Source organism: Eptesicus fuscus, chromosome 2 (assembly GCF_027574615.1).
Source record: "Eptesicus fuscus isolate TK198812 chromosome 2, DD_ASM_mEF_20220401, whole genome shotgun sequence".
NCBI classification, from domain to species: Eukaryota; Metazoa; Chordata; class Mammalia; order Chiroptera; family Vespertilionidae; genus Eptesicus; species Eptesicus fuscus.
In genome coordinates this window covers 90,863,911-90,891,621 of record NC_072474.1, presented here as the reverse complement: position 1 = coordinate 90,891,621, position 27,711 = coordinate 90,863,911, and the positions used below count along the sequence as shown (strand labels likewise).

The 27,711-nt window shown below is 38.9% G+C and overlaps 1 protein-coding gene across 1 annotated transcript in view; it reads left to right on the top strand.

Annotated features, from left to right (window-relative positions):
- Positions 1-2,738: 2,738 nt before the first annotated feature.
- The window catches only part of GRXCR1 (glutaredoxin and cysteine rich domain containing 1), a 90,606-nt gene continuing 65,633 nt past the window's right edge, over positions 2,739-27,711 (top strand). The window contains exon 1 of the mRNA XM_008140261.3: positions 2,739-3,134. Within this exon, the coding sequence (XP_008138483.1) occupies positions 2,751-3,134 (384 nt within the window). The 5' untranslated portion in view covers positions 2,739-2,750. The remainder of the gene's footprint in view (positions 3,135-27,711) is intronic.

Below are 27,711 nucleotides of genomic sequence, written 5' to 3'. Positions count from 1 at the left end.
CAGACCTTTCCCCTACCCCACAGTAGTTGGATTTGCTTTGGGTATGGTTCCAAGCAGAAATTTAAGAAGTAAACTCCCCATGTATAGGAGAAGAATAGACATAATGCCATTCATTGATTATCTCATTTTTTTTTAGGAATTAAAATATATCAAATCCATATACCAATATCTTAGAGTAATAATGAAGTTAGTTTAAAAATCTTTTTTGCCATAAGGCATATTTATAAGTATTCTACAGAGCGTGACAATCTGATTGAAGGACATAAAAGTGATTTTTTTTCTGTATTGCAGTTTGAAGATTCTTAGCCACACGATACACAAGAAACTCATTATTCAAGAGGAAATAGAAAAATCCTTGTTTCGTGCTTGAGAATGAAGCTTAAGCTTATTAAGTGTGAAGTGGACTGGATGTTTGAGCCATTTGGCTTTTGTAAGTTGAAGGCAGCTAAGTCAAGTTTTTAACACCATTTAGCAGGGAAACTTGATTCATGATTCTTTCATTTCCTCTGGGACTTGGATTGTGTAGGCAGAGTATATTATTTGTTGTCTAGCATTCAACAATTTCTTATGTAGTGTAGATGGTCCTTTTTATGATACCAATAGCATTGACTGAGATATTTTGCCTAAAAAGTCAATAAACATTATTTCTTACCTTGCATATGGACTGGAAGCAGGACAAAAAAGAGATGGAAGTGATCATTACTCTCTCCTAATTTCAGTTTGTTTTGACATTAAAATCTAACTTAGCTAATTTCAATTCAGCAAATATTTAAGCATTGTTTATATATGAAACCTTTTACAAGATCCATTGGGGAATCAAAGATGAAAACTGAACTGTAAAATTTATTTTGGGAAGCTGTTGCTCTGTGGACTCTATTTATCCCCTTTGTGTTAATTTTAGAGAGTTTGGGTACAACTATAAATCGGAAATGCTAGGTATGTGTTGATTCCACAGCTGAGCAGCCCCAGGAGTCTGAGACAGCTATGCCCCCTCAGGATCCATAGTGACAGGATGTATGCCAGCACCGAGCCCCATCCTCCGGCACAGCACTTAGATATACTAAACTCTCAGTCCAGAGATGTGCACATGAACAAGGCTGCTGGAAACCGGAGCCCTTCTCCAGGACCTACCTGGTGGCAGGCTGGTTTAATCTGGAAGCCCTAGAATCAAACCAGAAACAGAATGGGTTGCCTTTATTCCCTGTCAGTTACTTATGCTTTTCCAGTTCCATTCTTCTCACTGTCCTCCAAATAGCATGTATCTTTAGCTAGTTTAAGGAACCAAATAAGAACTCATAGCTATTATTTATTGAACAGTGTGCTAACCATTTCATATACATCACTCTATCTAATCTTTGAGAACACTCTTTGAGATAGAAACTATTTGACAGGCGAGGAAACAACATGATGAACATCTCTCTTGTGAGATTATTTGTGACTTTCCAGCTTTGTGCTATTATTTTCTGAATTTTTCTAAAATAGGTATAAATTCAGGTCACAATCAGTTAAAACTATAAACATGAAAAAAGGTGAGGAGTAGTGGGAGGGCCAGCTGCTTGTTCTCTCTCTGGAGATGCAGACAGGCCGGGCCCTCGCTGCAGTGTGAGTTTCAGTACGGCTCTCCACCGCAAGCGGTTCCTCAGGTGCCTGCCAACGTGACAGAAAATACACTGAGCGCGGCAGAAGGAGGCCTCTTCTCCATGCATGGGCGATTTGGATATAATATTTATCAATGCCGATCACCTGGATTGCGTTGGCTGATCTGGCTGGCTTGGGGGATTGTTCCATTCTTCCTTCACTGCTCCATACGTTTCCTTTCCAAAAACCTTTCCCTCTGTCCCAGAGAACGTGTTTCTACTCGCAGAACTGGGGCAAGTCCTCTCTTTTCTGTTAAAAAGTTGTTCTTTAGAAAAGCCCCTTGTGCGTCACGATGTAGGTTGCAGATACACTGTATACAAAGCTGGTGAAATCTGATCAATGATTTACGAACCAGCAATGAGAGCTCTATGCAGCAACAGAGCGTGCTCACTGCTCTTTTCAAAGGCTGCTCGCTGAGAGTGAAATGCAGAGGGAATTAGTGCTGTGAGAAGACTAGGACCTCTCTGACGCTATGCCTTTGATTCCCTATTTTATCTCTGGCCTCCACTCTGGACAGTGAACTGTAGAGATACTTCGGCCCCTAAGATCCTTTTCAACACCCCCTATTGGCTTCGAAGATCAAGTCTTTCCTTTCCTTGCCCACACTTATTTTCTGTTTCCTTATCCTTTTCAACACCCCCTATTGGCTTCGAAGATCAAGTCTTTCCTTTCCTTGCCCACACTTAGAGTGATGTATATGAAATGGTTAGCACACTGTTCAATAAATAATAGCTATGAGTTCTTATTTGGTTCCTTAAACTAGCTAAAGATGCATGCCGCTTTCTTGCACTTGTCCTGTTAAAGAGCCCACCATAGCTATTGAATATTTAACGGCTGGGATCGTTTTGCAGGTTTTAGTTTAAAGGTAACCATAGCGCACACACACACACACACACACACACACACACACACACACACACACACACACATTCATTATTGATAGCAGAGATGCGCTGTGAGTTCTTGGGAATCTCCTTTCCTTCCGATGTTAGTTTCCTGTGAGTGCTGCTGTCACCGGGATGACGTCCTGACATCGCTATGTGGCAGGGGGACGCATGCAGGGACGGGGGGTCTCGAGAGTGATGTGACCTGCGGTGTGGGTGGCTGTGACCATGCTCAAAAGGGACATGAAGCCGGAGAGTGACAGGCCACGGAGAGTGCGGTTTCGGATCGCGTCGTCCCACAGCGGGCGAGTCCTGAAGGAGGTGTACGAGGATGGGCAGCCGCCCGGCTCCCTGGACTCCGAATGTGCCAGCGTCTGCGGCATCGATGGGCTGAGCGAGCCTGACGGGCCGCAGAACGGCCACCGAGGGTCAGAAAGCGACGAGCAGGAGGACGACCAGGATAACTTGCTGGTGTTGGCGAGGGCTGCCAGCGAGAAGAGTTTTGGCACCAGGAGAGTCAACATTTTAAGCAAAAATGGCACCGTCCGAGGCGTCAAATACAAAGTGAGCGCCGGCCAAGCGCTGTTCAACAATCTGACCAAAGTGCTGCAGGTAAGTCGTTGCTCTTCGCTCCTCCTGACCTGGCTCCCGGCTCACCATCTCCACACCACTCTGCGCTCCAGGTTAAAGCGCGCCTCCCTCATTCGTGGCTCCTGCATACTTCATGAGCCACTTTCCCTTCGGAGACATTGTCTCCCCAGCCACTGGTTAAAAACCGGGTTATGACGCTTAGCAAACTAGGCTGACTTTTCAAGGCCAAGTTTCTGCCTGTTAAGGGGCCTTTTCTTCCACTGTGTAGTGACTAAAACAACATATTTCTTTCTTAACCAAGAAAAAAAAGACACACTATAGTGTTCAAAGCATCTGAGCAAAACTTAGAAGTTAATTTCTGGTTTATCATCCTGAAGATACCGAGCTGGTGTTTATCGTTACTTGCGTAGGTATTTAAAGCAGAAAAAGATTGAACGCTGCAGTCCGTGGGGATGGATTCAGTTGGCTGTTGTGAAGAGAGAAAGGCTAACTCTGCCTCGCTCATTCCTGAGGAGGTTGCAGGCTCATCTGAGTTGCATTTCTCCATTAATTTGCTCTTTAGAACTCTGAGAGCAGTACTTACAAAATTTATTCTTCTATAAAAGTACAGACTGAGACCCAGATTTTATAGTAAAAAAAAAATCGCTCTTAAAATGTGATAGATTCTGCACAGTAATGTAGGAATGTATTATTCAGGTCCTGGGCCCTTGGCAATGAATTAATGTTAAGATAGCTTTTGGAATTGCCTGGAAACATTAGTAAGATGATTTTCGGTTAAAAATAGGGATCAGATTCAGGAATGAAATTCATTGTCACTATCATTAAGGTAGCAAACTAATATTTTTCATTATAATACCATTTTATGTTATTCTCAGTATTTAAATAAAATGATATCTTGTGAATTATTCAATGCCTTGACATTATGCAAAGCTGCTGGAGAAAGGGTTTTTAAAAAGGTAGACTATTTTTTTATTTTAAAGGAAGTATTTGGAAAGATCACGCCATGAGGACTTTATAAAAGAAAATAAAGGGTAAAGGCAGCTAAGATATAAGGTTATTTTCATATATAAAACCTGTGAAGGATTTCATAGATTAAGGGTGGGAGTTGGGAACCAAAAAATCAGAAATGGATGACTACGTTTTACTAGGTTGGAAAAAATCTTGTATAGATTTCTAGATATGTGACTATTAGGTTGAAGTCATCTTAGTGGCCTCTATGTTTCACTAAATGCAGATATTATTTTTGCCAAGATGTAGACCAAGACTGTACAACAATTAAATAAAAAAATGATTGCATTCATTGTAATTCATTTAGCTTGTCACGATTCTAAAGGCTTTATGGTTTGGAGCATTATTTATAAAACTGCTGTACTAATTTTAGTACTTTGACTTGAATTTGTTCAAATCTCTCAAAAACCTATCTTTTTTGAATAAGTACCTTAAATCTTCAAAACCTACAAGAGAAAAAATTTTCCTCCTATGGCTTTATTCTGATGGTGCTATAAATTTGCAAATAGGAAATGGGAAAAAAATTCCAAGTCAAAATTTTGGTACTAGATTAGCTTATAATATTTACTTGTATATTTTTCTATGCATAATTTCATTGCCCTTTTTGGGAGAGAAATGAATGAAACTGTCATTTTATAATACTTTAACCCCATTCCAATATACTTTAAGAAGAAAATAGTGGTTACTAGCAGAGGTCTCTCAAAGTCTTTGATATTGAATCAGTCCCTCTTTCCTACCCCAAACCTAATCCTTCTTTCTTTATAATGTGGGTAATCAGCATATTGCAGGTATTCACTAATTTTGGCCATCAGCATCAGTTTCATCATCATCACCATCATCACCTCCATGGAATGCTTTTTGATCTCTCCAGGACAAAACATAACTCCTACCTTGAATCAAGGCTGCCAGTTGCACTATTTCAAGGACTCCATTCACCTAATTGTCTGGGTGAATAGCACCCCCTGGAGTTGTGCAATAGAACCTACACAGCATTAGGTAGAGAGCTGACTTGGATACTTGCTGCTTGCTAAGGGATGTGTCGTAAGTGGTGATAAATGTCTTAGGCATATGTCTTAGAATGATTGAGTTTCCACATGCATTCCACAATGTAATAGCAGAGAAGTTCTAGGGGCTAAAAGCAGAAGTTACATTTCATTTCTTCCCATACGGGTTATGGGACCAGATGTGACTCTTTCTTGGATCTCTTTATATTTTCCATATCCCGTGGAAAGTAAGCAGCAAACTTAGCTACATGCAACTGTAACAGCAATTTCTCTTAGCAAAGAAAAAGTGAGGACTTGTATCTTGGATATTTGGTTAAGGTTCCAGTGCACAGACAGTCTTACTGAAGCAAGGAACAGTGATTGGAGAAATAGTCAGGTTTTTCTTCCTGTTTTCAGTTATAAAATCTTGAAGCACTCAACTTGAAACTTGAGAGGAAACTCTAAATATAACTAAAATCTTTCAAAGACCCCATCAATCACTTTACTTCCTCTCTATTAGTTTACCATTCTGTTATTCCTATCTCATTAAATACTGGCATGTGCTGTGTAAAAATTTTAACTGTGCAGAGAATAGTCATTGAAATCATTTGCTTAAAACATTTTTACTTCTTAGCACACTTATTTAAAAAGTCGTCTATGAAAGAATTATTAGAACAAATTTTCACTTGATTTATCAATTAATTTTCCTTGTAGAATTCTGAGCAATTGAGGATGTACAATATTAAACAAGGTTGCTACGGGTAGTGATGGATCAGAAGGCATAGAGAGAAAGGACACTTGGATTCTCAGAGGAGTCTTGTAGCAGGTGGATTTTTGGATCCTTGGTGAATTGCTCAAGGACCTCCAGCCAGTCTAGATTGTAGTCCAGATGTTTGACTTTTCTAGCTCTCATAGAGATGCCAAAAATTTAATACTCAGGAGAGACTAGTTTGGAAATCTGAAAACCTAGAATCTAATAGAGGCCTGGAAATATGGATTTATTGGAATCTTTCCAGGTTGTTATTACATACATTAATGCTTGAGAATCATTGACCTAGAGTGTAAAAGGGAAGTTCATCCAGTTTCCTAAAGTTAAACATATTCCATAATATTTTTTTTATGTCTTCAATATTTAATGAGGAGAACAAAGAAGATATAGATTGATCTATGATTTGTTAGGTCATAAGAAGGGTCTTTCCTGAGCCAAAGATATCCTGACAGACATGCTTCCTATGAGTATTCTTTTTAAAAAATATATATATTTTATTGATTTTTTACAGAGAGGAAGGGAGAGGGATAGAGAGTTAAAAACACCAATAAGAGGGAAACATCGATCAGCTGTCTCCTGCACACCCTCTACTGGGAATGTGCCCACAACCACGGTACATGCCCTTGACTGGAATCGAACCTGGGACCCTTCAGTCCCGCAGGCTGACTCTTTATCCACTAAGCCAAACTGGTTAGGGCTCCTATGAGTATTCTAGCGTATCAATTAGTTGGTTCAGGAGCAGGCCCAGAAATCTTAACAGTACACTCTGATTTAGGTGTAATGTTTTGGTTATTTTTAAGACATTCTGCTGTAAGGATATTTCTACCTAGATAAATTATTTTATTCCTCATTAATGGAATATTTTAGAAATAAATTATTATTTTTAATTTTTAAAAGAAGTCACTGTGTTACCCTATGCAACACAAATTACACAGCCACTGTGTAGCTCAGAGCTCTCATCACCCAGTTTGCATGATTGGATTTGAGCTATACCTTGTTCTTAGCAGCAACATATTTCCAAAATCTCTTAGGGTGGGTCAGTGATTCAGGTAATTAATTAAGGTAATTAATTTTTCTAACTTATTCTCACAGGATTAAATTTCAGACAGTAATTAAATTTCAGACAGTAAGCTTATCTTAACCTTATCCTCAAACTTGTATACTCTGTTGTATACTCTATTAGAATCTTCTATTGTAATTTTCATAATATCATTTCCCTATTTTTCTACAAATTTAAAGTTGTTGTATAGAGAAAAATAGATACAAAGAAGGAAAATAATTAAACCACATATTATAATTTGATGGCTCCTTCTAAGAACTCAACTACATATATAAATGTGGTTAGTGTGTTTATATTTATGAGTATTCTAATATTTCAAGACAAATAAAATAAAAGTACTATTGAATTTGCAAATGAGTTGAATTTTGCAGGTTTCCACATACATAATTTTGCTTCAGTGTACCCAAAATTTTGAGAAATGAGCAAGAAAATTATTATTATAATGCAGTTTTTAGATAATTGAGTATCAGAGAAATCAAGCATCTGGCCCAAAGCTAGTAACATAAGAACTATGCCTTTCTCTGTTTTAGCTATGTACGTTTTACAAAATATAATGCCATATGCAAAAACTCTCAACTTTACCTTTTGAAGTGTTATAATTATGAATATGAAGATTTATAAGGCTAACTAAGTCATGTTATGGTTTAATCTGATCTTTTGAAAGGTCAACATTTTGTTAGCTGTCAGGGCCAGCCTGACAGTTGAACCGGGCTGAGGTAGGGAGGTGGGAATTGAGAAAAGAAAGAAAGACAGGACAGCGGGATCGGGAGGACTACGAGTCATTGAGAGACTGTAGTAGGTTTATTAACTGCGTAAAGCCTTTTATACACAAAACACTGAGTAGGAGGTCTGTGAAGAGGAATGTACTCTTTGTTCCTCTTAATCTCTAAGGGAGAGACAGAGCAGAAGGACAAATTCTTGGTATAGTAAATCAGGCAGATTCTCAGTACAGCAAATCTCAGTAAATAGTTACAGACTTCTTGGTAAGGCATGAAAGGGTTGCTCTCATTCTACTGATAACCACCATCCAAACAAGCCTGGGAAAACTGTGTGGGTAGGGGGCTGGGTCTTGCCAGCCCCTTCGAGTGCAAGGGCCATGCCAGCTTACAACCGGTCTCCAACAGTTAGCAGATTTTAAAATCTATTATTCTAGTGAATATTCAGTCTTCAGCTACGGAAGGTGTTTCTGTAGAGTTAAACCACCTCCATTCATTTTAAAATTGTATTTTTTAAATGTATCAAAACTTATCATGTCTATCACATCATTTGATTAAATTGCCATGAAGTTACAAGGGTCCCCTTTGGAATAGGATGCCTTAAGAATGTCAATAAAGACTGTGCTCAGTGTTGTTCACTGACTTTAGGATGGATATTAACAGGTGTTTCCAGCCATACTTATTATCTGTGTCTGGCTCACTGAATCCAGCTTTGTTAATAGAATGTTACTCCAGTGAAAACAAGGTGATACTCTTCATGACTCCTTGGTCTCCGTGGTTTATCTGGACCACTTTGGAAAAGCAACAACAACAAAATTAACATTGATTAAGTGTTTACTTAAGCCAGGCACCGTTCTTATTATTTATGAGCATTGACATCTTTATTTTTCACAATTTTATGACATAGTATTATCACTAATCTATTCATAATAAGTTTTCTTCTCTGTGTGTGAAACATTAAATTATAGGATTAAAATATTACTTTTTAAAAGCAGAATACAATAAATAAGCACCCACTATCAAAATAAGCACCCACTAATGGAAATATTGCCTTTTTAGCTATCAGGGAGTAGACAAGAAACTCTAGAACTTTTAATACAATTCCAAACAATGCAAGAAACTACATTATGCAATTAGGTGACTTGTAATTCAAGAAACAGGAAAAAAGAAGCCCCCAAAATGAGTTGGTACTACTGATATATTCTTATGTGCAATTAAATAATTGCAAACCAATATTCTTGAAAATCCTGTGACCACCTTCCATACTATTCTTAGTCACAACATTTGACACTGATACTGATTAGGACCTCAATAATTCTTTCTTTGAATTATGAATTAAGTGAAATTCTCTGAGACAGTGGTTATTTTGTTCTTTTCCATCTCTTTTGGCTTTGGAAATTTCCCATCTTGAATAAGAATAGAGTTTGCATCATGAAGCATTAGTAGCTTGCTCCATTCAGTCCTTTCTACTTCAATATTTTTCAGTCATTCATTTAATAGCCATTTACTGCCGATCTATTATGGAGCAAGCACTATGCTACAGAATTTGAGGGATGAAAACCAATTCTTGCCTTCATGGAATATTCAGTAGTGTATTGTGAGTGGGTGAGTAAAGCTATTTAGGGAAGAATTCAGATATGAAACTCACTTTTGTTTCTTATTGCCATAGGACTCTCCTCTGTTTTCGTGTTGGCTTAATATAGCCTCTGCATTTCTCCAATGCTTATATTTTTCTCCTTTTAGCCTTTCTCTGATTACACTATAATTTTATTACATCCCTTTCTTCAGCTTCTCTTGCTTTCTAATCTAGTTCTGTCTCCAGGCCCAATAACTGTAATTAATGACTCTTATCTTGATCCTACAAGTCTCCAGAAGTCTGTAATGATGACTCTGACCATGAGCACTGACTTATCCATGTTCTATGAATCTTACTAAAACTTTCTCTCTTAAGTTCATTGAATATCTTGTTGGAATATCTCTTATTCTCCTCTGTTCATTAGAACCCTTGTGTCATCATGACATTTTAATTTGTGGGAGCTTGGTTTTAATTGTTTGACGCTTAATCCTATGAATCTATCTGAATTCTGTCTTTAGAATAACATGCTGAGCAAAACCACAGGTTCCACAGATGACTTGGAACTGCTTAATGAACTCATGCTGGCAATCTGTGGGTACCACATAATTAGGGAATTATCTTTAAAAGCCATATAACTGCAGAACTATACAGACATCCTTTGGGTGGCCTGGTCATGCTTGCAGAGTTTCTGACATTTTCTCTAAAATTCAGTATTGTGAATGTTGTATAAGAACAATATAAACATTTAATAGTCTATGAATTGACACACTATGTAACTATATCAGTCTCTCAACCATTATTGCCTGGGAGGAATTTAAAAGTTATAAACAGAATAAAATATCATAAAGAAATTTTTGGTTATGGAAATTATATTTATGATCTCTTTGCTCAATTTCATTTTTCTAACAATTCATTATCTCACCTAATTGCTGGCAAATTATTTGTGTCTTAGAATATTTCATTAGGAGGGAAGAAATAGATGTACATTTGTTTATATCACTCTCCCACACAGTTAATACATCAAATTATGGGAGTAGTCCTTATTTTATTGATTCCTAAACAATAAAATTAGGTTATGAAAGAAGTTGCTTCTTTTCTGAATCTTTTATGTAATTAGAGGTATGGAATTAAAGATATCTCTTTATTATTATTATTATTATTATTATTATTATTATTTCTTGCTTGTAGATAGAGAGCAGGCTGACAGCTGGGGGGGGGGGGCGGACAATGGGGATGGAGGTATTGAGCAAAAAAGAAAAAAAGAGAAAGAACTCAGGAAACAGACAATAGCATGGTGATTGCTGGAGGGAGATGGGGTGGGTGGAGGTGGAGGAGGGTATGGGGGATAAATGGTGATGGATGGTGAACACACAATACAGTGTGCAGATGATGTGTTATGGAATTGTGCACCTGAAACCTGGTGGATCCATTGTCATTGCTGCCCCTTCAGCCCTCTTATGCTGCAGGCAGCCTGTGAGGCCTGTCACATAAGTCCTTTCCCAGGATACCCAACTTTTACTTCTTCTGACTCTTGGAATTACCCAACCTCATTGCTTTATGCCCAGCTCTTTAAAGCACAACTATATTGATTACTCCCAAAGAAGACCCATGTTTCTAGGAACCAAAGCCCACTTTCTATATGAGAGAAAGAAGAGACAGTGTCATAATCCTCTAGCAGTCTCTTAAATGATTTTGGTGCTTATTGTCTTTCCACTAATGGGTCAAGGTACTGTTCTCTGGGGGCAGATGACCTGGTTTCAGAAGCAGAGTCTGCCACATCTTAGTTGGGCATTCTGGGAAAATTTACTTCTATAATGCCAGTTTTCTTCATCGGTAAAGTGGGGATAATGATAGTGACTATTTCCTATGAACTAAATGAACCATCACGGATAAGCATTTTGCACAGTGCCTGGAACATTGTAAGGGCTCAGTGGATACTGTTCCTATTTTTATTACCCATCCCTCAAACAAATTTTGAATTAATTCTTGCTAAGAACTCTGCTAGGCAATGAGTATGAAAATATGAATAAGGCATCATTCCTGTCCTCAGAGAAACTAAATTCCTTCTTAGGAGGGAAACAAACACATAGTTACTGTAAAATATAAGTATTCAGGAGCTTCCTGGGGGACAGAGGCAGGACTCATGACCCAATTCTGTAAATCTTATAGAGATTCTGCCCCCTTCACTCCCCCCACCTCCCACCTTACATCTTTTAAAACCAGAGCTGCGTGGGAAGTAAGTCCAGGGCCACTCCTGGAAAGGCATCCTGGTGCTTCACGCTTTATTGGTGGAACTCACTTCCCTTTGGGAAATCCCAGCTGCTGCCTCTAAACCTGGCTTAGCCCCTGTCACACAACCTGCTTTCCCAAGGCTTATTCCTCTGTTCAAGATCCTGTCTTGGTGGCAGCCCCTACCTGGTTTGCTTTGTCTTGGATTCTGTAGTTCTAACCTCCCGTGGCTGCTTGGCCATGTTGGTCAGCCTGGCTCTGCTGCGATTGGCTCCATACCTGTGAGCTCTGCCAGCCGGGCACCCATGTGCCCTGTGTCTGAGCATTCCTCTGCAACGCCTGTCATCCTGAAAGCCTGGCCTGCTCCTTCTGCATAGACCTGGACTCTTTCTCTTCTTTAGCAATAGCCTGGGGTTGATTTATGTCTTTCAACACTAATCTGGGTAATTGTTTGTATCTATATGGGATGTGCTGTGCTACAAGTCACATTGTGTGAGAAGCTCAGAAGGGGCCTCTGAGGTTGTTTGCTGGCTTCATAATGTGATAAGCCAGTTCCTGCTCTGCTCTTTCTTCTTTGGCTTATTTGTGATGTTCCCTCACAGATTCCAGATGGCTGCTATAGCTTGAAGCCAGGCCAGAACCAAAAACAGAAAGGGAGGGGTGACAAAAGAGAATATTCTTTGTAGGTGTGCCTTTTCTATCAGAAAAGAAAAGAAAATTCCAGAAACTTCCTAGACGCTTTCTTGTACAGTTCATTGGCAGAATAGAGAGTTATGGCCTGTTATAAGAGGAGGCTAGGAATGTGAAGTTATTTATGGCAGTGCCTCTATGGCAGAAGAGAGCATGGGGCATGGGGTTGGGAACTTACTTATCCATGGAGCTCGTGGATAAGTAAGCAGTGGTGCCTGCCCATCATCATCCAAGAACTTTGATGAGACAATTTTAATTTTATGCAATTTAACTCACATTGGGTTCTGCTACTTGAATTACAAAACCATTTTACTAGTGATCTTATTTCACAACCTGCCTACATTTAGTTTGCCTGTCCTTGTGTTTTGTTTTTCTGTCTTTCCAGTTTGTTTTTTTCTTAATTATTTTTAGTATCTATTCCTTTTGATTTCTGACTGTTATCTCTTTTTCCTTAGGTCTAGAGCTTTTTTTTTTTTTTTGCTTGATGGCTTTAATTATTCTAACACTAAAACTTCAGAACCTCAAAGTGACCTTACGGGTGCTAAACCAATTATTTTCAACTAACAGCAGTTAAAAGCCTTAAATATATTAGTTATTTATTTTATCTGTCGTGGGGTGCTAATTGTGCAATTTTAAAGAGGTGCATGCCACATTAGACCTAAGCTGAGCAATCTAAAACGTAAGGAACTTCCCCCAAACAGTACATATTGCTTTATTTTTTTTCTCTCCCTGCCTGCCTCCTTTAAATCAAAACCAAAATACAAAACAAAAACACAATGACTGCAGAGTCACAGCGATCATTCCCACAGCTCCTTCCCTCCCTCCTCGCTTCCCAAGCCCGGCACCTGGGGGGCTCGGAAGTCAGTGGGCTGGAACTCATTTCGCATTTGAGAACAATGATAGAAAAGCCCTCTGCATGCAGAGCAGGGCAGGCCCGTTCTCAGAAAGCCTTTCAGCCGTGCTGCTCCAGCTCTCCTGCTTCTGCTAGTCATAAACAAGCTTTCACAAAATTAAAAAACAAAACACAAAACCCTGAAGAGTATCATGCTTAGCGAAATAAGCCAACCAGCCATAGAAAGACAAGTATCACATGATCTCACTCATACGTGGAATCTAATGAATAAAATAAACTGATGAACAAAATAGATCCAGGGACATTGAAGCATGGGACAGAGTGATGAATTTCAGAGGGAATGTGGGGGTGGGTGGGTGGGTGGATGGGGAGAAGTTAACCTGGGGAACTTGTATGCATATATGCACAGCCCATGGACACAGACAATAGTGTGGTGAAGGCCTGGGAGGAGCAGGTGTGGGGTGGAGGGAGTCAGTGGGGGGAAAAAAAGAAAGGAGATATCTGTAATACTTTCAATAATAAAGATAAAAATTTTAAAATTATTTAAAAGAATACTATTAGTAATAAGAAAAACTCTTTATTGAGTGCCTACGTGTGACAAATTATTTTAGGTCTCTTTCTTATAATAGTTTCTTTAATCCTCAGGGAAATTTGCAAAGTTGATATTAACTTGTTTTACTTGCTAGGAGCTGACAACACCCCAATATGATTTAAAGGACCATGAGAAAACATGGTCCCCGGATATTTTGGCCTTAAGTGTTGATCTGCTCTCTGAAATTGTTTCTGCTGTTTTTCCTACTTCCCTACTCTCGAGACCTCCTTTGTCCGAAGTTGAGTTCCCTAGAAACAGAACCTGAAATTGGCTTCCTGTGGAAAGTGATTTATTAAGAGAGCATTCTCTGAAGAAAGGGGGAGAAGGAAGCAGATGAGGACAGGGGAAGAAAGCTAAGCCAGGCAGTGATCTTGGCTAGAAACCAGCTTCAGCCTGGACATTCACAATAGCAATTGCACCATAGATTTGGTCTCCCTTACAGCAAAGGGCTGGCATTTTGTATGCCTGTATCAGTCTGTCATTGGCCATTGGCTTTGCGTATGTGTGTGTGTGTGTGTGTGTGTGTGCCTCATAAATTCTGCTGAGACATTTTGAAACATTTATCCAGAGAACGGGGAATTTTATCTTTTAGCAGCCAGTATTTACAGTAGCTGAGGGATGGATCAACCAGCATTGTGAAATAAATCTGGAAGCATCCACTATAGTCTGCCTTTTGCACTATTCAGAATTAGTTGCTTCTTCCATTAAGTTTATTCCATCTGCACACAGCCTTGTCACAGTTAGTGAGAGAATTAGGGGGATAAATTATAGCCCCAACACTGTTGTTGGTCTTAAAGTAATAACTAATATTTACATTCCCTCTTTTATTATCCATTTTAGCCACCCCTCCTCTTAGCTAGCACTTCTGCTCATCCAGGCAGCTTGCGAGGTTGGGTTAGTCCCCGTGGAACCTGAGCCTCTGCTCACTATGCCCTTACTAGGCCGTGGTTACTGTACTTGCCTATTTACATTGAAAACCAAGGGAGGTACCCGAGGACCAGGCATATTTTTACCTGCCCCTAATATGTAGCAGCAGTTCTTCCTCCTTGAGACAATCAAGCTCTATTACCCCTGCCGGTTATGTAACTCCTTTTTATGTCAGCTGGATTACTGTCATGATGAGTCCAAGGTTACCAGGTGTCAAGTGTAGCGTTTAAGTTTAGTGGGCCTCTTTCTGCATTGCTTGGTGGAAGGACTCCCTTCTGGGACCAAGGACATAGAATAATAATGCCTAAAGTTGCAGGGATGGAAAGCACAATTGTCCAGGTGGGTGGCTGGGAGTGATGGTGAATGGGATCATTCCTACATCTACCCGTTGGTTCCCGAACCCATGAATTCTAGCTATTTGGCAATACAGCTCCATATAATAACCATTGGTTTAAAGTGTTGACTTTAAACAAACAGCCAGATATTTCTTCAAAAAAAAAAGGGTTTATTCAGGAACAACAAAGAACTGCAATTTGGGACCTGCAGCCTAATGACAAACCACTCTGTGCAAGTACAGAGAACAAAGGAGAGAATGTTCTTCTATAGAGGAAAGGGTTATTATATATTCAGAAAGTTTGCGAGATGTTATGAAACCCTTGGCAGTTTGAAATTGGCCATGGTGTGAGTATTCCCAGCAAATACTATGAAGTAGTATTTGTGCTTTTTTTCTTCCCCTTGAAAGTAATTTACCAGCATACCACTGCTACTAAAAAGAGGCCGAAAAGAACATCAAAATAGGAAAAGGTGAAGACTCCTTAATAATTTATCCTGGAGCCAGAGCTAGTCCCTGCACATTTTTCTTTTCCTAAAATGCCCTCAGAACGTGCCATCTGGTTATTATTTTCTCATTAAAAAATTGATCTACCTCCTGCGTATGGTCAGTAAGTCTGTGTTGCTGTAAACATGAAGAAATTCTTCCTATTTAATTTTCCAGCCTCCAGGCTTGCCTTCAGTGATCTTTTCCTCCTACAACTGAAAAGCTAATCATATTGCTCTCCTGCTAAAAACAAACCAATGGTTCTCTGTAGCATTTACATATAAAATCAAAACGTTTTAGTCTGGTAGATGAGCCTGAGCTCCTCTCAAAAGCAGAGTGTGAAATAGGACGTGGGTACAGGTCGTGTATTGGGGAGGTCATCTCAGGGCAGGAGGGAGATGGAGGAATGAAGAGGGAAGGGGATAAACCAATGCATAGGTGCACTGATTGCTGCCATGGGCAACTGGGGTTCCTTCCATCCTGGATCCTGCCGGGGCCTTCTGAGGAGGGTCTAGAATGCCTTTCAGAACCCACAGCACCTGAGTACCACAGGAAGAAGCATTTATGGACTCTCTCCCCTTGGTGAGGGTGGTCCCAAGAGGTCTATAACCCCCACCCTACAAGGTTGCATCTGAGCCTCATATACTGAAGAGCTGAGGGAGTGGTCTTCTCCCAGTGCCCCACACTGAGGACCTGGAGAAAACCAGGGCAGGCAGCAAAACATTACACAAGCTCTCGGTGAGCTTCTACCACTGAAAATGACTTGAAGCTCAGGGAGCTTTTCTTGAAACGGGACTGTGAAGCAGAACAAGGGGCAGCTGATCCAAGGGCGTATGATGCTCTCCAAGGCTTTCCATGTTCTCTTCCAGTCTCTCCCTGGACTTGTTCTCCCTGACAGCCTACACATACCAATGCAGTTACCCTAACCATACTCTGCCATTTTATATAACCCTTTTTGGGGAGTATATGCTCACCTGCTGATCTCTCTTATCAAAATGCAGCCACTTGCTTCTCTTAGTTAACTAACCTCAGATGTGACCCTTTCCTGGAAGCTTCCATGTTTCCCCCATCAGTGTTTAATGTGCAATTGCTCTTGCAACATCCTCATTGTAGCTCTAGGAAAGCCCTCATTGCAACATGCTGTAACTCTAACATAAGCATCTTCTTATACTCTGCACAGGCTGTAAGGATCTGAATTCTAAATGCCCATGTTCTGAGGGCCTAACATAGTCCATAACTACATAGCTACATAATAAATGTTCTAGAAATACCGTGGACTGAATGAATGAGTACATTTTGATTTTGCCGTGGATTTATTTTTCAAAAAAACATTTAAAAATCCAATCTAAGACCATTCCAAAGCAATTGAAGCATGGATCTATTTTGAAAGAAGTCTACTAGGTGTCCAAATATGCCATTCATTATATGTATAAGTAAATAGCACTATATAACTATACTAGAGGCCCAGTGCACAAAATTCATGCACGGGGGGTAGGGGTGTCCCTCAACCCAGCCTGCACCCTCTCCAATCTGGGACCCCTTGAGGGATGTTCGACTGCCCATTTACAGGGATCGGGCCATGGGAGTGTGGCCAGCCTGGGTGAGGGGTTGAGGGCTGTTTGCAGGCTGGCCAAGCCCCCCAGCAGGGACCCTCACTCCATGGGGGTGTGGCCAGCCTGGGTAAGGGAATTTTTTTCTTTTTCTTTTTTTTTTCAGCACCTCCTTGAGCGGAGGCCAGGGCTGGCTGGAAGCAGGTATCTAGGATTTATTTATCTTCTGTAATTGAAACTTTGTAGCTTGAGTGGAGGCCAGGGCCGGCCAGGGAGGGCGGGAAGCTTGGCTTCCTCCATTGCTGGGGGCAACCCAAGCCTCCTGCTCACTCCAGCTCTGTGGCGGCTGCCATCTTAGTTGGGTTAATTTGCATACTTGCTCCTGATTGGCTGGTGGGTGTAGCAGAGTGATGGTTAATTTGCGTGTTTCTCTTTTATTAGTGTAGATGTATAACTAACAAAGCAATAACAATGAAACTGTAAGAAAATCAAGCAATAAATCAATAATAATGAGTGTATGACTTCTGCTTAGAAGAATTAGATGAATAAGACACGAACATATAACAAGATGACTAATGATAAAAGAGGGGAAAATAACACGCTGAGCCATGAAATAGTATGATGTGGTAGGGGGAATAGGGAAACGAGTAGCAGGAAATATATTTGCTATGGTATCAGAGGACGCTGAGACCCTGTGGGCATAGAAGAAAGGGAGGTTTCTAAGCAGCAGATTGGATTTGAACTAGGCAGCATGTGCAGTGGTTAGCAGCAGTGACTCTGGGGAACTCTGAGGTTCAAACTCCTGTGTCACATATCACCCAATAGCTGTGTAATCTTAGGCAAATTTCGACTGCCTCATCTATAAATGGTAGTTTATAATTATGCTTAGTTCCTGTGGTTATTGTAAGGATTAAAATAATTAATGTATTTATAGACATCAAAACAATGCCTGGCATATAACATACCTATTAAATATGACATACGGTACTTACTCTAAAACATGGGGAGGATAGTCTCTCAGCAGAGACATAGGATATGTTTGTAAGCCAGTAAAGGGACTAGTTTACTTGTAGCAAAGAGTTTATATGGGGAAATGGCAAGGGATAAAACTGGAAAGCTGCTTTGGATTCTTAGTGAGGATCTCAAAAATCAGCTAGAGCCAGTAAGGACAGCCAATAGATGATTTTCATTCATCATTGAAGTTTCTATTTCTCTCTCCCTTTCCCTTCCTCTCTGAAATCAATAAAAATATATTAAAAATAATATTTATTTCCTTTAGAATCATAAAAGCTCAGTACTGGAAGGGACCTAGAGATAATCTGGTATACTTCATTCTTCATTTTTTATATCAGCACATTGTGATTTGGTGTTTCCTCATGATTAGATTCAGGTTATGTATTTTTGGCAGGGACATTATATAACTGACCTACCTTCTCTTTCTGGGGGCATCAGATCTGAAGTCATATGATGTCCATTTGCTCCCACTAGTGATCTTAATTTGATCACTTTATTATGTATGGCCTAATTTATTCACTGTATAGTCATTTTCCCCATAATAATTAATAAATAATGTGATGGGAGATATTTTGAGGCTGTGTGATTATCTTGTTACTCATCAAACTTCTACATTCAAGACTCAAGATTAAGCACCCATTGATGTTTGCATGGATCAATGTTTAGCATCATGTTTACAAAATGATTATTTTTTCTATAGTTATTAGGCAGCATTTTTCTGTAAGGATGATTCTTTGTTTATAGATTTATTTACCCATCTATTTACTATCAGTATGTAGACTCACAGATTTTTTTAAAAAAATGTTTTTACTTATTTCAGAGAGAGGAAGGGAGAGGGAGGGAGCGATAGAAACATGAATGATGAGAAAGAATCATTCATCAGCTGCCTCCTGCATACCCCATTTGGGGACTGAACCCACCTTGACTGTTGAACTGTGACCTCCTGGGTCATGGGTCAACGCTTAACCACTGAGCCATACCGGGTGGGCTAGACTCACAGATTCTTATTCACTGGGTTCTAATCCCTCACTGTGCTTATTTATTTTAATGCTCTAAATGTTCCAGTCTTGGCCAGTGGGAGCCCCTTAAAACTGGCACTGGTGTCTCCTTGTCATACTCCCATCATTTTTTTAAGCACTTCCTTTCTTTTGGCACAAGGTGTTCCAGGCTCATCTTAAACCTTTCCTGCCCATACCAGGAATCGACCACTCTTCAAAGAGCCTTGACACCCTTTGGTGCAGAATGACATTAGGAAACACAAATCTGGGTGGTAGGTCTGCTTCCACCTGCTGGCATGCTGTTCCCCATTGGTCCTCTCTGTAGACAAAGCTGCTGCTGCTGGTGGAGGGAGCTCTGTTGTAATTTGGCATTTATTTCTCTAGTTTATTTGAAGCTTGTGCTATTCTCTCCCTCCTAGTGATTCTGAAAGCATGGGACATGCGTATTTTTATTTTGGTTCCTTATTGATCCTGTTTTGCGGGGGAGGGAGGAATGGAGTGATTTGGCTTCAGGAAGCCAGTGTTATCTGAGGGCTGACCAGACCTCTGAGATCTGGTCTTTTGGTGTCTTCCTTATCTATGGCCCTCTCATTCCTCAGGGTAATTAACATTTAAATAAAGATTTCTGATGAACTAATGTATGTGTTGATGAAAACGTTGAGAATAGAAATGCATGCTCTATTTCCCCACAATCTCATTTTAATAGTGTGTGGTTGCTTTAGTGTCAAAGCTGGAGAGGAACAAAGCCAAGAATTACCCCCTTAAAAGGAACACTAATAAGAGGGTGGCTTCTGCAATTTGTTTGTATACATTGCCTTCAGAGGCTGCTGTTGTTTACCCAATACACTTGGCATTTTTTCTTTAGATAGGCATCCATATAACCCAAAGTGCAATCCTTGGCTTTATGAAAATCTAATGTGATTTTATTGCTGAAAGCAGACATTTATGGAGGAGGAAAAAAGTGTCCCATTTCCTCCAGTATTGACAGCACAAATGAGAGTTTAGTGTTTCATTCCAATGAGACTGTGGCTTTCATTAATCTCACACTCACAGCTGATGAATGAAAATGGCTTTGTCGTGCTAGGCAGACTGCTCCCGCAGAGTAATTAATCCCCAATGAAGGGTTGGAACAACTGCCAGTGAAAATGCTGCATGCTTGCAGCTCAGCTGAGCCTCACCAGTGAGGGCTTTACTGCACGGACTCATGACTTTACATTTCCTCTCTCTCCGACACGGGAGAGGGACAGATGGAGCCACTGACCCTGAAACAGGTGGCTAGGCAGGGTGAAGGAGGTGCAGAGGGCTTCTTAGGTAAGAGCTTCTGAGGGTGAATGTATTCACTGGGAAAGATGCTGCCCTGGGCAGAAAGGCTCCTTAGTGCTTCTCTGAGGAACTGGAACGATTGAGATTGTGAAGCACAAACTTTGAATAGGAAAACAAGATAGGAATCAGACACAGAGCTAGGAAGGAAGGACGTCCATAAAATATTCACCGTAATATGTAGCTTTTCAATATTAGGAGGTCTGATATGGAACCTAACTCATGAGTATTCGTTTTAGGATTCCAGCACAGCCAGCACTTACTTATATCTGAGTATGGAGTGGTTTGAAACCAGTTTTATATGCCCACAATGTTTCTCCAAAACTCACCCTGGTGAGTGGCTCCCTTGCCACACCAGCCTCACCTTCATGAAGGCGTAAAACTAGGATCACTGTTAAAAAGAAAAAGTAAAAAAATTATTAAGTCAAAGACAGGGTATGGCAAAAGGAGTACACAAAACACAGTTTATTTTTGTATTATTACTTACTAGAGGCCTGGTGCACAGATTTGTGCACTGGTGGCATCCCTCAGCCTGGCCTGCACCCTCTCACAATCCGGGACCCCTTGGGGGATGTCAGACTGCCTGTTTTGGCCAGATTCCTGCAGGCCAGGCCGAGGGACCCCACTGGTGCACGAATCCATGCACCGGGCCTCCAGTATGCATATAAGATCTTTGGTTAATCTCTCCCCCTCCCCCTCTCCCCCCTTCCCTCTGAGATCTATCAGTCTGTTCCATGTTTCCATGCCTGTGCATTGAGCATCTGCCCCTTGGTGGTCAGGGCACATCATAGCTACTGGTTGAATGGTTGGCCAGTTGCTTAGGCTTTTATATACATAGATTAGTCATTGTACTTTTTTTTCATGTGAATAGCTGTATACAAGTTTTGTCCCATCCTGTATGTACTGTGATCTTTGCTTTTTGTGTATAGAAACTTTCTTTCACTTCACAGTTATATAAATAGCATAATTGTAATTTGGCTTAAAAATGTGTTCTGGGCAACATACAAATTGCCAATTTTATCCCTTCTCATCTTAGCTTTGCCCATGCTTCTGCATCCCCATCTGTCACCAGTCTAGGAGATGCACATGCACATTATTCCCACAAATACCAATTATTTTAAAATTTCCAAAGATACTCCAACGTTTTTCCCCTTAAGAAACATAAGTAATAGATATTGTTTACTAACCAGGCACCATTGTGTGGGCAACAGTGAGGGTGATACACAGCTTCTTATATGGTACCTTCACTCCACTCTCTCTTTCAGGGGAACATTTCAGAATGTTAGTGGGTGAGCATGAAGTTATTATGGGGATAATACTAATTTATTCTATATTAAAAGTTAGATAAATTACAGCCCAGCTGCTGTGGCTCAGTGGTTGAGCATTGAATTATGAGCTAGGAGGTCATGGTTCGATTCCTGGTCAGGGTAAATGCCTGGGTTGCGGGCTTGATCCTCAGTAGGGGGCATGTAGGAGGCAGCTGATCAATGATTCTCTCTCATCATTGATGTTTCTCTTTCTCTCTCTCTCTCTCCCTTCCTCTCTCTGAAATAATATTTAAAAAAAACCTTATAAAAAAGGTAAATCACTTACAAACATCATTGCTATTACCAGTAATAAATTACCTGACACAAATTGCACAACTGATGATGATACTAAATTTCACAAGTAGTTCCCTAGATTAAGTAGAAAAAGCAATAGAGAATAAGGTGTTTGAACAAAGATACAGGATCTGATTCCTGAGAGGGGCTCCAATTTATGGAAAGCCTTAGACAAATGGATCAAGTCCTATAATTCATTTTCAAATTCAACAAGCATTCATTAGCAACTGACATGCTCTTAACAGTACTGTATTTTAGAAAAAGAGGTACAATAAACCTATGTGTATGTGTAATGTATCAGGAATAATGATTAATGGATTTATTATTTTAGGTATATTACCACATTTAATATTTAAAATCATTCTGTGGGAGAGATGAAGTTGATTTCATTTCATAGGTAATCTGCCCAAATTCATTCATTTAAGACAGAATGAACTAGCGCGGTCACTATGGAAAGCATTATGGAGATTAATCAAGAAATTAAAAATAGAACTACCATATCATCCAGCAAACCCATTTTTGGGTATTTATTCAGGAAACTGAATCACTATCTAAAAGAGATATCTGTACTTCCTTGTTCACAGAAGCATTATTCACAATAGCCTAAGCAGGAAACAACCTGTGTCCATTGACAGGTGAATAAATAAAGAAATTGTGGTTTATATAATGCCTAGTATCACTTTTAGGTGGGATCTTAAAAAAAAAAAAATAGGCGAATTCCTAGAAAGAGAGAGTAGAAACGTGGCTGCCTGGGGTTGGGGCAGGAGAAATAGGGAGAGGGAGGTAAGTGGGTACAAACTTTCAATTATAAGATGAATGAGTTCTGAGGATCTAAAGTATTACATGGTGATATAGTTAACTCTGTAGGGTATAATTAATTTTGCTAAGAGAGTAGAACTTAAATGTTCTCACCCAAAAGAAAAAGAAATCTCAATATGTGAGGTGATGGACTGGGTTAAATAATTTGATAAGAGGAATCCTTTTACATATATACGTACATCAAATCATCACTTTGTACACTTAAAATATCTTACAATTTATTTGTCAATTATACCTCAATATCTCTGGAAACAACAACAGAAGCAACAATAAAAGAAGTAATGAAACTGTGTTGCAATTCAGGGCCTTCGGACTCTAAAACCAATTTTCCTTATTAGTATTTCTTTCTCATCCTTTATTTTTTCCTTTACTTAACAGAAATCTACAGAGCATTGCAGGGTTGTTGTTGTTTTTTTTGTTTTTGTTGTTGTTGTTCTTTTTAAAATTATTTTTTTTTACTTTTTTAATTATAAGAGGGTATATAAAGCCTCAGACCCCCACCCAACTTGCTCTTCAGATAAGCTGAGAGCTCGTCTGCATTTAAGCCAGATTTATAGGTTTGCTTGCTTTGCTTTTTCAATAAAGGTTTATGCTTTAATAAATTGGCTTTTCACAATGCAGTCAAGGTCTCTCATATAAATTCATTTATATGAGAAGACAAGGATCAAGGTTGGGGACAGCCTTCTCTCACTAGCTCAGGGGGCTGTCCAGTAACACCTCTATTGTGTCAGTGAGAAGTGCCTCTAACAATTCTGTGTCTCTTGTTAATACCTTTGCTTTAAAGTCTATTTTGTCTGATGTAGTATTGCTATCCCAGCTTTTCTTTTCTTTTTTTTTTTCATTTCTAGTCGGATAAAATATCTTTTTTCATCCCTTTACTTTTAGTCTGTGTGTGTCTTTTGATCTGAAGTGAGTCTCTTATGGGCAGCATATGTATGGGTCTAATTTTCTTCTCCATTTTGCCACCCTATGTCTTTTGATTGGAGCATTTAATTTATTTACATATAAATAGGTATGTAGTTATTGCCATTTATTATTATTTAAAATTTTTTTTTTCTCCTTAAAGAAGTCCCTTTAACATTCCTTGTACAATACTGGTTTGGTGGTGATGAACTCCTTTAGCTTTTTCTTGTCTGGAATGGAGTACTGGTTATGCCAGCGATGTTTCTAGGTGCTGTATATATAGCAGGAACAATGAAAAATTCCCGCCTTTCTGGAGCTTATAATTTATTTGGAAAGGCAGATAGTAATCAAGTAAATAAGTAACTAAACAAATAGTGTGCCTTCCGTTGGTGGTAAATGCTATGAAGGAAATCTCCAAAAGGCAAGGAGATTCAGAATGAGGGGTGGGTAACAGGTGGGGGAAAGAGTAGGATTGTCTTCCATAGATGGAAGTCAGGCAAGTCTAAAAACTCAGGTGCTTCACAAGCCATTGGCTCCTTGACTAAAGCATTCAAGTTCCCCATGGCCCTGTAAACAATAGGAATTTGTTAGTAGAAACCTTTACTTGCTTTCTGCAATTTGTTTGTAGCTCATGGGTTGTTATGAAGCAATGAACACATTTGCTCTGAGCATCCCCCACGAGAGAGAGAGAAGTTTGTGAGATGTTTCTAAATGCCTGGGAAGATGTCTGAGTATATTTAAGAAGATTTTAAGTTTTTATATGGCAAGCAGGTACAGAGTATACGTTTAGGTTAGATGCCCTTTAACTAAGACCAATATTATATGTTTGGAAGGAGTAAGAAAATTACAGTGAGAGGGTCAGTGAGGAATTTGGGAGGGCATTAGTAAAGGCAACCTGCGAGTGAGAGCAGCACATGAAAACTATAGACTCCCCCATGGAATCTTCTAGTTTGTTATACTCAGGAATGTATAAAACTAGGAGTAATTCAATTCTAGAAGCAAATAAAAAGTGAGTCATTTTACAAAGTGTATCAGCCCCCTAATTAGAGGATCGTTTTCAAAATAAATTGCAGCAGACCAATTAACTGAATTTTTCTAATTTCAATTGCCTATTATTTTTCCAGCAACTTGATTATCATTGTAATGTATTTAAGCATTTTCCTAATAACCTTCTCAGAATGACATTTTCAGATATAACTGTCTTCAAAATATATGCTGAATCTATGCATGTAAAAATTTTACAGTCTATTTCCTTTTCTGCAGTTATAATTGAAACGGAATCATTTGGACTAATGCCCTTCCACCATCTTTGCAGGGGATTTAATGAGGTGGAGAGAGAATGAAAGATGGAGAGAAAGTGATTACTTTGATAGAGACAAAAGGTGGAGGAGAAGGGGGTTGTACTGAAAGGTAGCTGATTCAATTAATCCCACCAACCGTTTTCACCACCTCCAATGATAAGTCCCTGAAGCTGTTGAACACCTCTAGCAGTAAATGAGCAAGAAGTTCAATGTAGGATACCTTTGGGTGGGAGAAGATCAGATAGCTCTGACTCATTAATTACTCCATGAAATTTAAGCTGCTGTTGGAGAAATGGCTTTGACTGGTACATTTTAGATCTCCTCAAGATAAAAGGTTTCTTTCAAATGGGCTCTAATCTTAACTCCTTTTATCCAAGGACGCTCAATCGATATTTGTTTAGTTTTTCCAGCTAATGTTGCTGCTTGTGAGTAAGGAGTGACTCAGCATGTCAGAGCTCTATTCTAGGTTATAATAAACTGAAAAGAAAAATGTGCAATGAGTTCTAGTAGAGAGTTAAATTTATTTGTATGTCCTCTTCATTCTGAGTTTCTTTGAGCCCAAGTCTGGGCAAATATGGTAAAAATACTCAAAGTGTCTATTAGAATGTTAGCTCCATATGGACTGAAATTATGTTTTAGTCTTTTTTTATTCAAGACTGTATCAACAGTTCACAGAACCATGCCTGGCATAAAGCAGATGCACAATAAATATTTTTAAGTAAATAGATAATTGATGTAGTATCACCCAATTTATTGAATTTTTCAAATTCACTATTCCTAGATTTTGTGATTCTGATTTCTTTAATTATTTTTCTTTTGGGAAGCAATCCATTGAATGAAAAGTAATATTGACTTTTCTGTTAGATTCTAAGGCTTCAGTGCATTTTGCTGTGTCATTTTATTAGTCAAAACCGATGTTACACATATTTCACATTGGGTTGTTTTGTTAAATTGTAAGTCATTCATGATGCTTTGTTAGTTGAAGATCTTTTTAACACTGAAACCTTTGGCTGATTATTCTTTAATTGAGGCTGATAGCTAAGTTTGTGATTTAAGATGTTTTTAATTGCCCAACTTTTAAATTGTGGTTGAAGATTTTTTTTCAAACAGGTTTATTGAGGTATAACTGATCAATGAAATTGTTTGTATTTAAAGTGAACAACATGATGATTTTATATTTATATATATTGTGAAATGATTACCACAATAAGTCCATCCATCATCTCAAGATCTACATTCTTAGCAAATTTTAGGTATACAATGCAAAATTAATAACTATAGTCACCATGCTATACATTAAAGCTTCAGAACTTATTTATCTTACTAGAGGCCTGGTGCATGAAATTCATGCACTGGAGGGGGGTCCCTCAGCCTGGCCTGCGCCCTTTCGCAGTCCGGGAACCCCATGATCGATTGCCCCACAAAGGGAGGCTCCGCCCACCTGCTGCAGCCTGCTGGTCAATGGCCTGGGCCTCCCTCTGCGGGGCAATCATGGGGCAATGGCAGGGCCCCCGACCAATTGCATTGCACCCGCCTTGGCTGGCCTGGTGCCAGTGCGTGTCATAGTGTGGTTGTCCAAATGGTTGTTCTGCTATTCGGCCACTTGGTTGATTTGCATATTATGCTTTTATTATTATAGATAATTGAAAGTTTGTACCCTTTGACCAACATCTTCCCATTTCCCTCATCCCCAGCCCCTAGCAAGCACCAATCCACTTTCTATTTCTATGAATTTGACTTTTTTTAGATTCCACATATAAGTGATACTGTACAGTATTTGTCTTTGTCTAATTTATTTTACTTAGCAAGATGTACTTCAGTTTCATACACGTTGTCACAAATGACAGGATTTCCTTTTTTTATTTGGTAGAGTAATGGATCATTGTGTAAATATATAGTGCATTTTCTTTACTGACTTATTCATCAATGAACTCTTAGATCATTTCCATAACTCAGATATTATGAATAATGCTGCAATGTGCATGGGAGTATATAAATATCACTTTGAGATATATGTTATGGTGATAGTTTTATAAGTTTTGTCAGTAGGAGCTTTCTCACATTTACCACTTGTAAAGAACCTATTATTTATTTGATAATCCTACATGTTGACAAGGACCTTATTGATCTTCATATAAGAGGTCACTGTGTAAAATCACAGATTTCTACTTGATCATTAACATCACATATATTAATTTTAAACTCTGTATTTATCCATTATAATTTCTTAATAAACAATGAACCAAAAAAGAATTATAAATCATCACCAATAGAGCAAATCAGGCTTAAGCAATTTCATAATTGACTAAATATTCAACTTATAAACTTTAATAAAGAGAATTAATGAATGATAAAAGTAATATTTAAAAGTTAGGAAACATTTTATATGGCAACATTAATGTTACACTTCATTAAAAGTAATAAATCATCAGTTATTTTTATGTCTCTATATCACTGAAACAGCATTGTGTGCTTAGAGGACTAGTGGTTATCAGAGGCTAGAGAGTAAGAATAGGTATACATTTTTATTAACAGTTAATTGTCTAAAGTGTTGGTAATTTTTAAAATCAAAGAAAAAATATTTTGTCAATGTCATTGAAAGGTAATATAGTTATTTAATTGAAATAATACTGGTAAAACTAGAAGAGATTTCTAGAAACCAATGGGTACTGTTCCTTGACCCATTTATTGGGCTATCCTAGAGTTACAATCTGATCATAGAAATTAACCATTTATTTTAGTTCAAAATACCCAATGAGGTAATCATTAAAATGTAACAGTTTAGATTTCTGGTTTCAGTTTCAACATGTAAAAAGCTTAGAAGTGGTCACTTTCATCCTTACAAGAAAAGCTGAACAAAACCCAAATCACT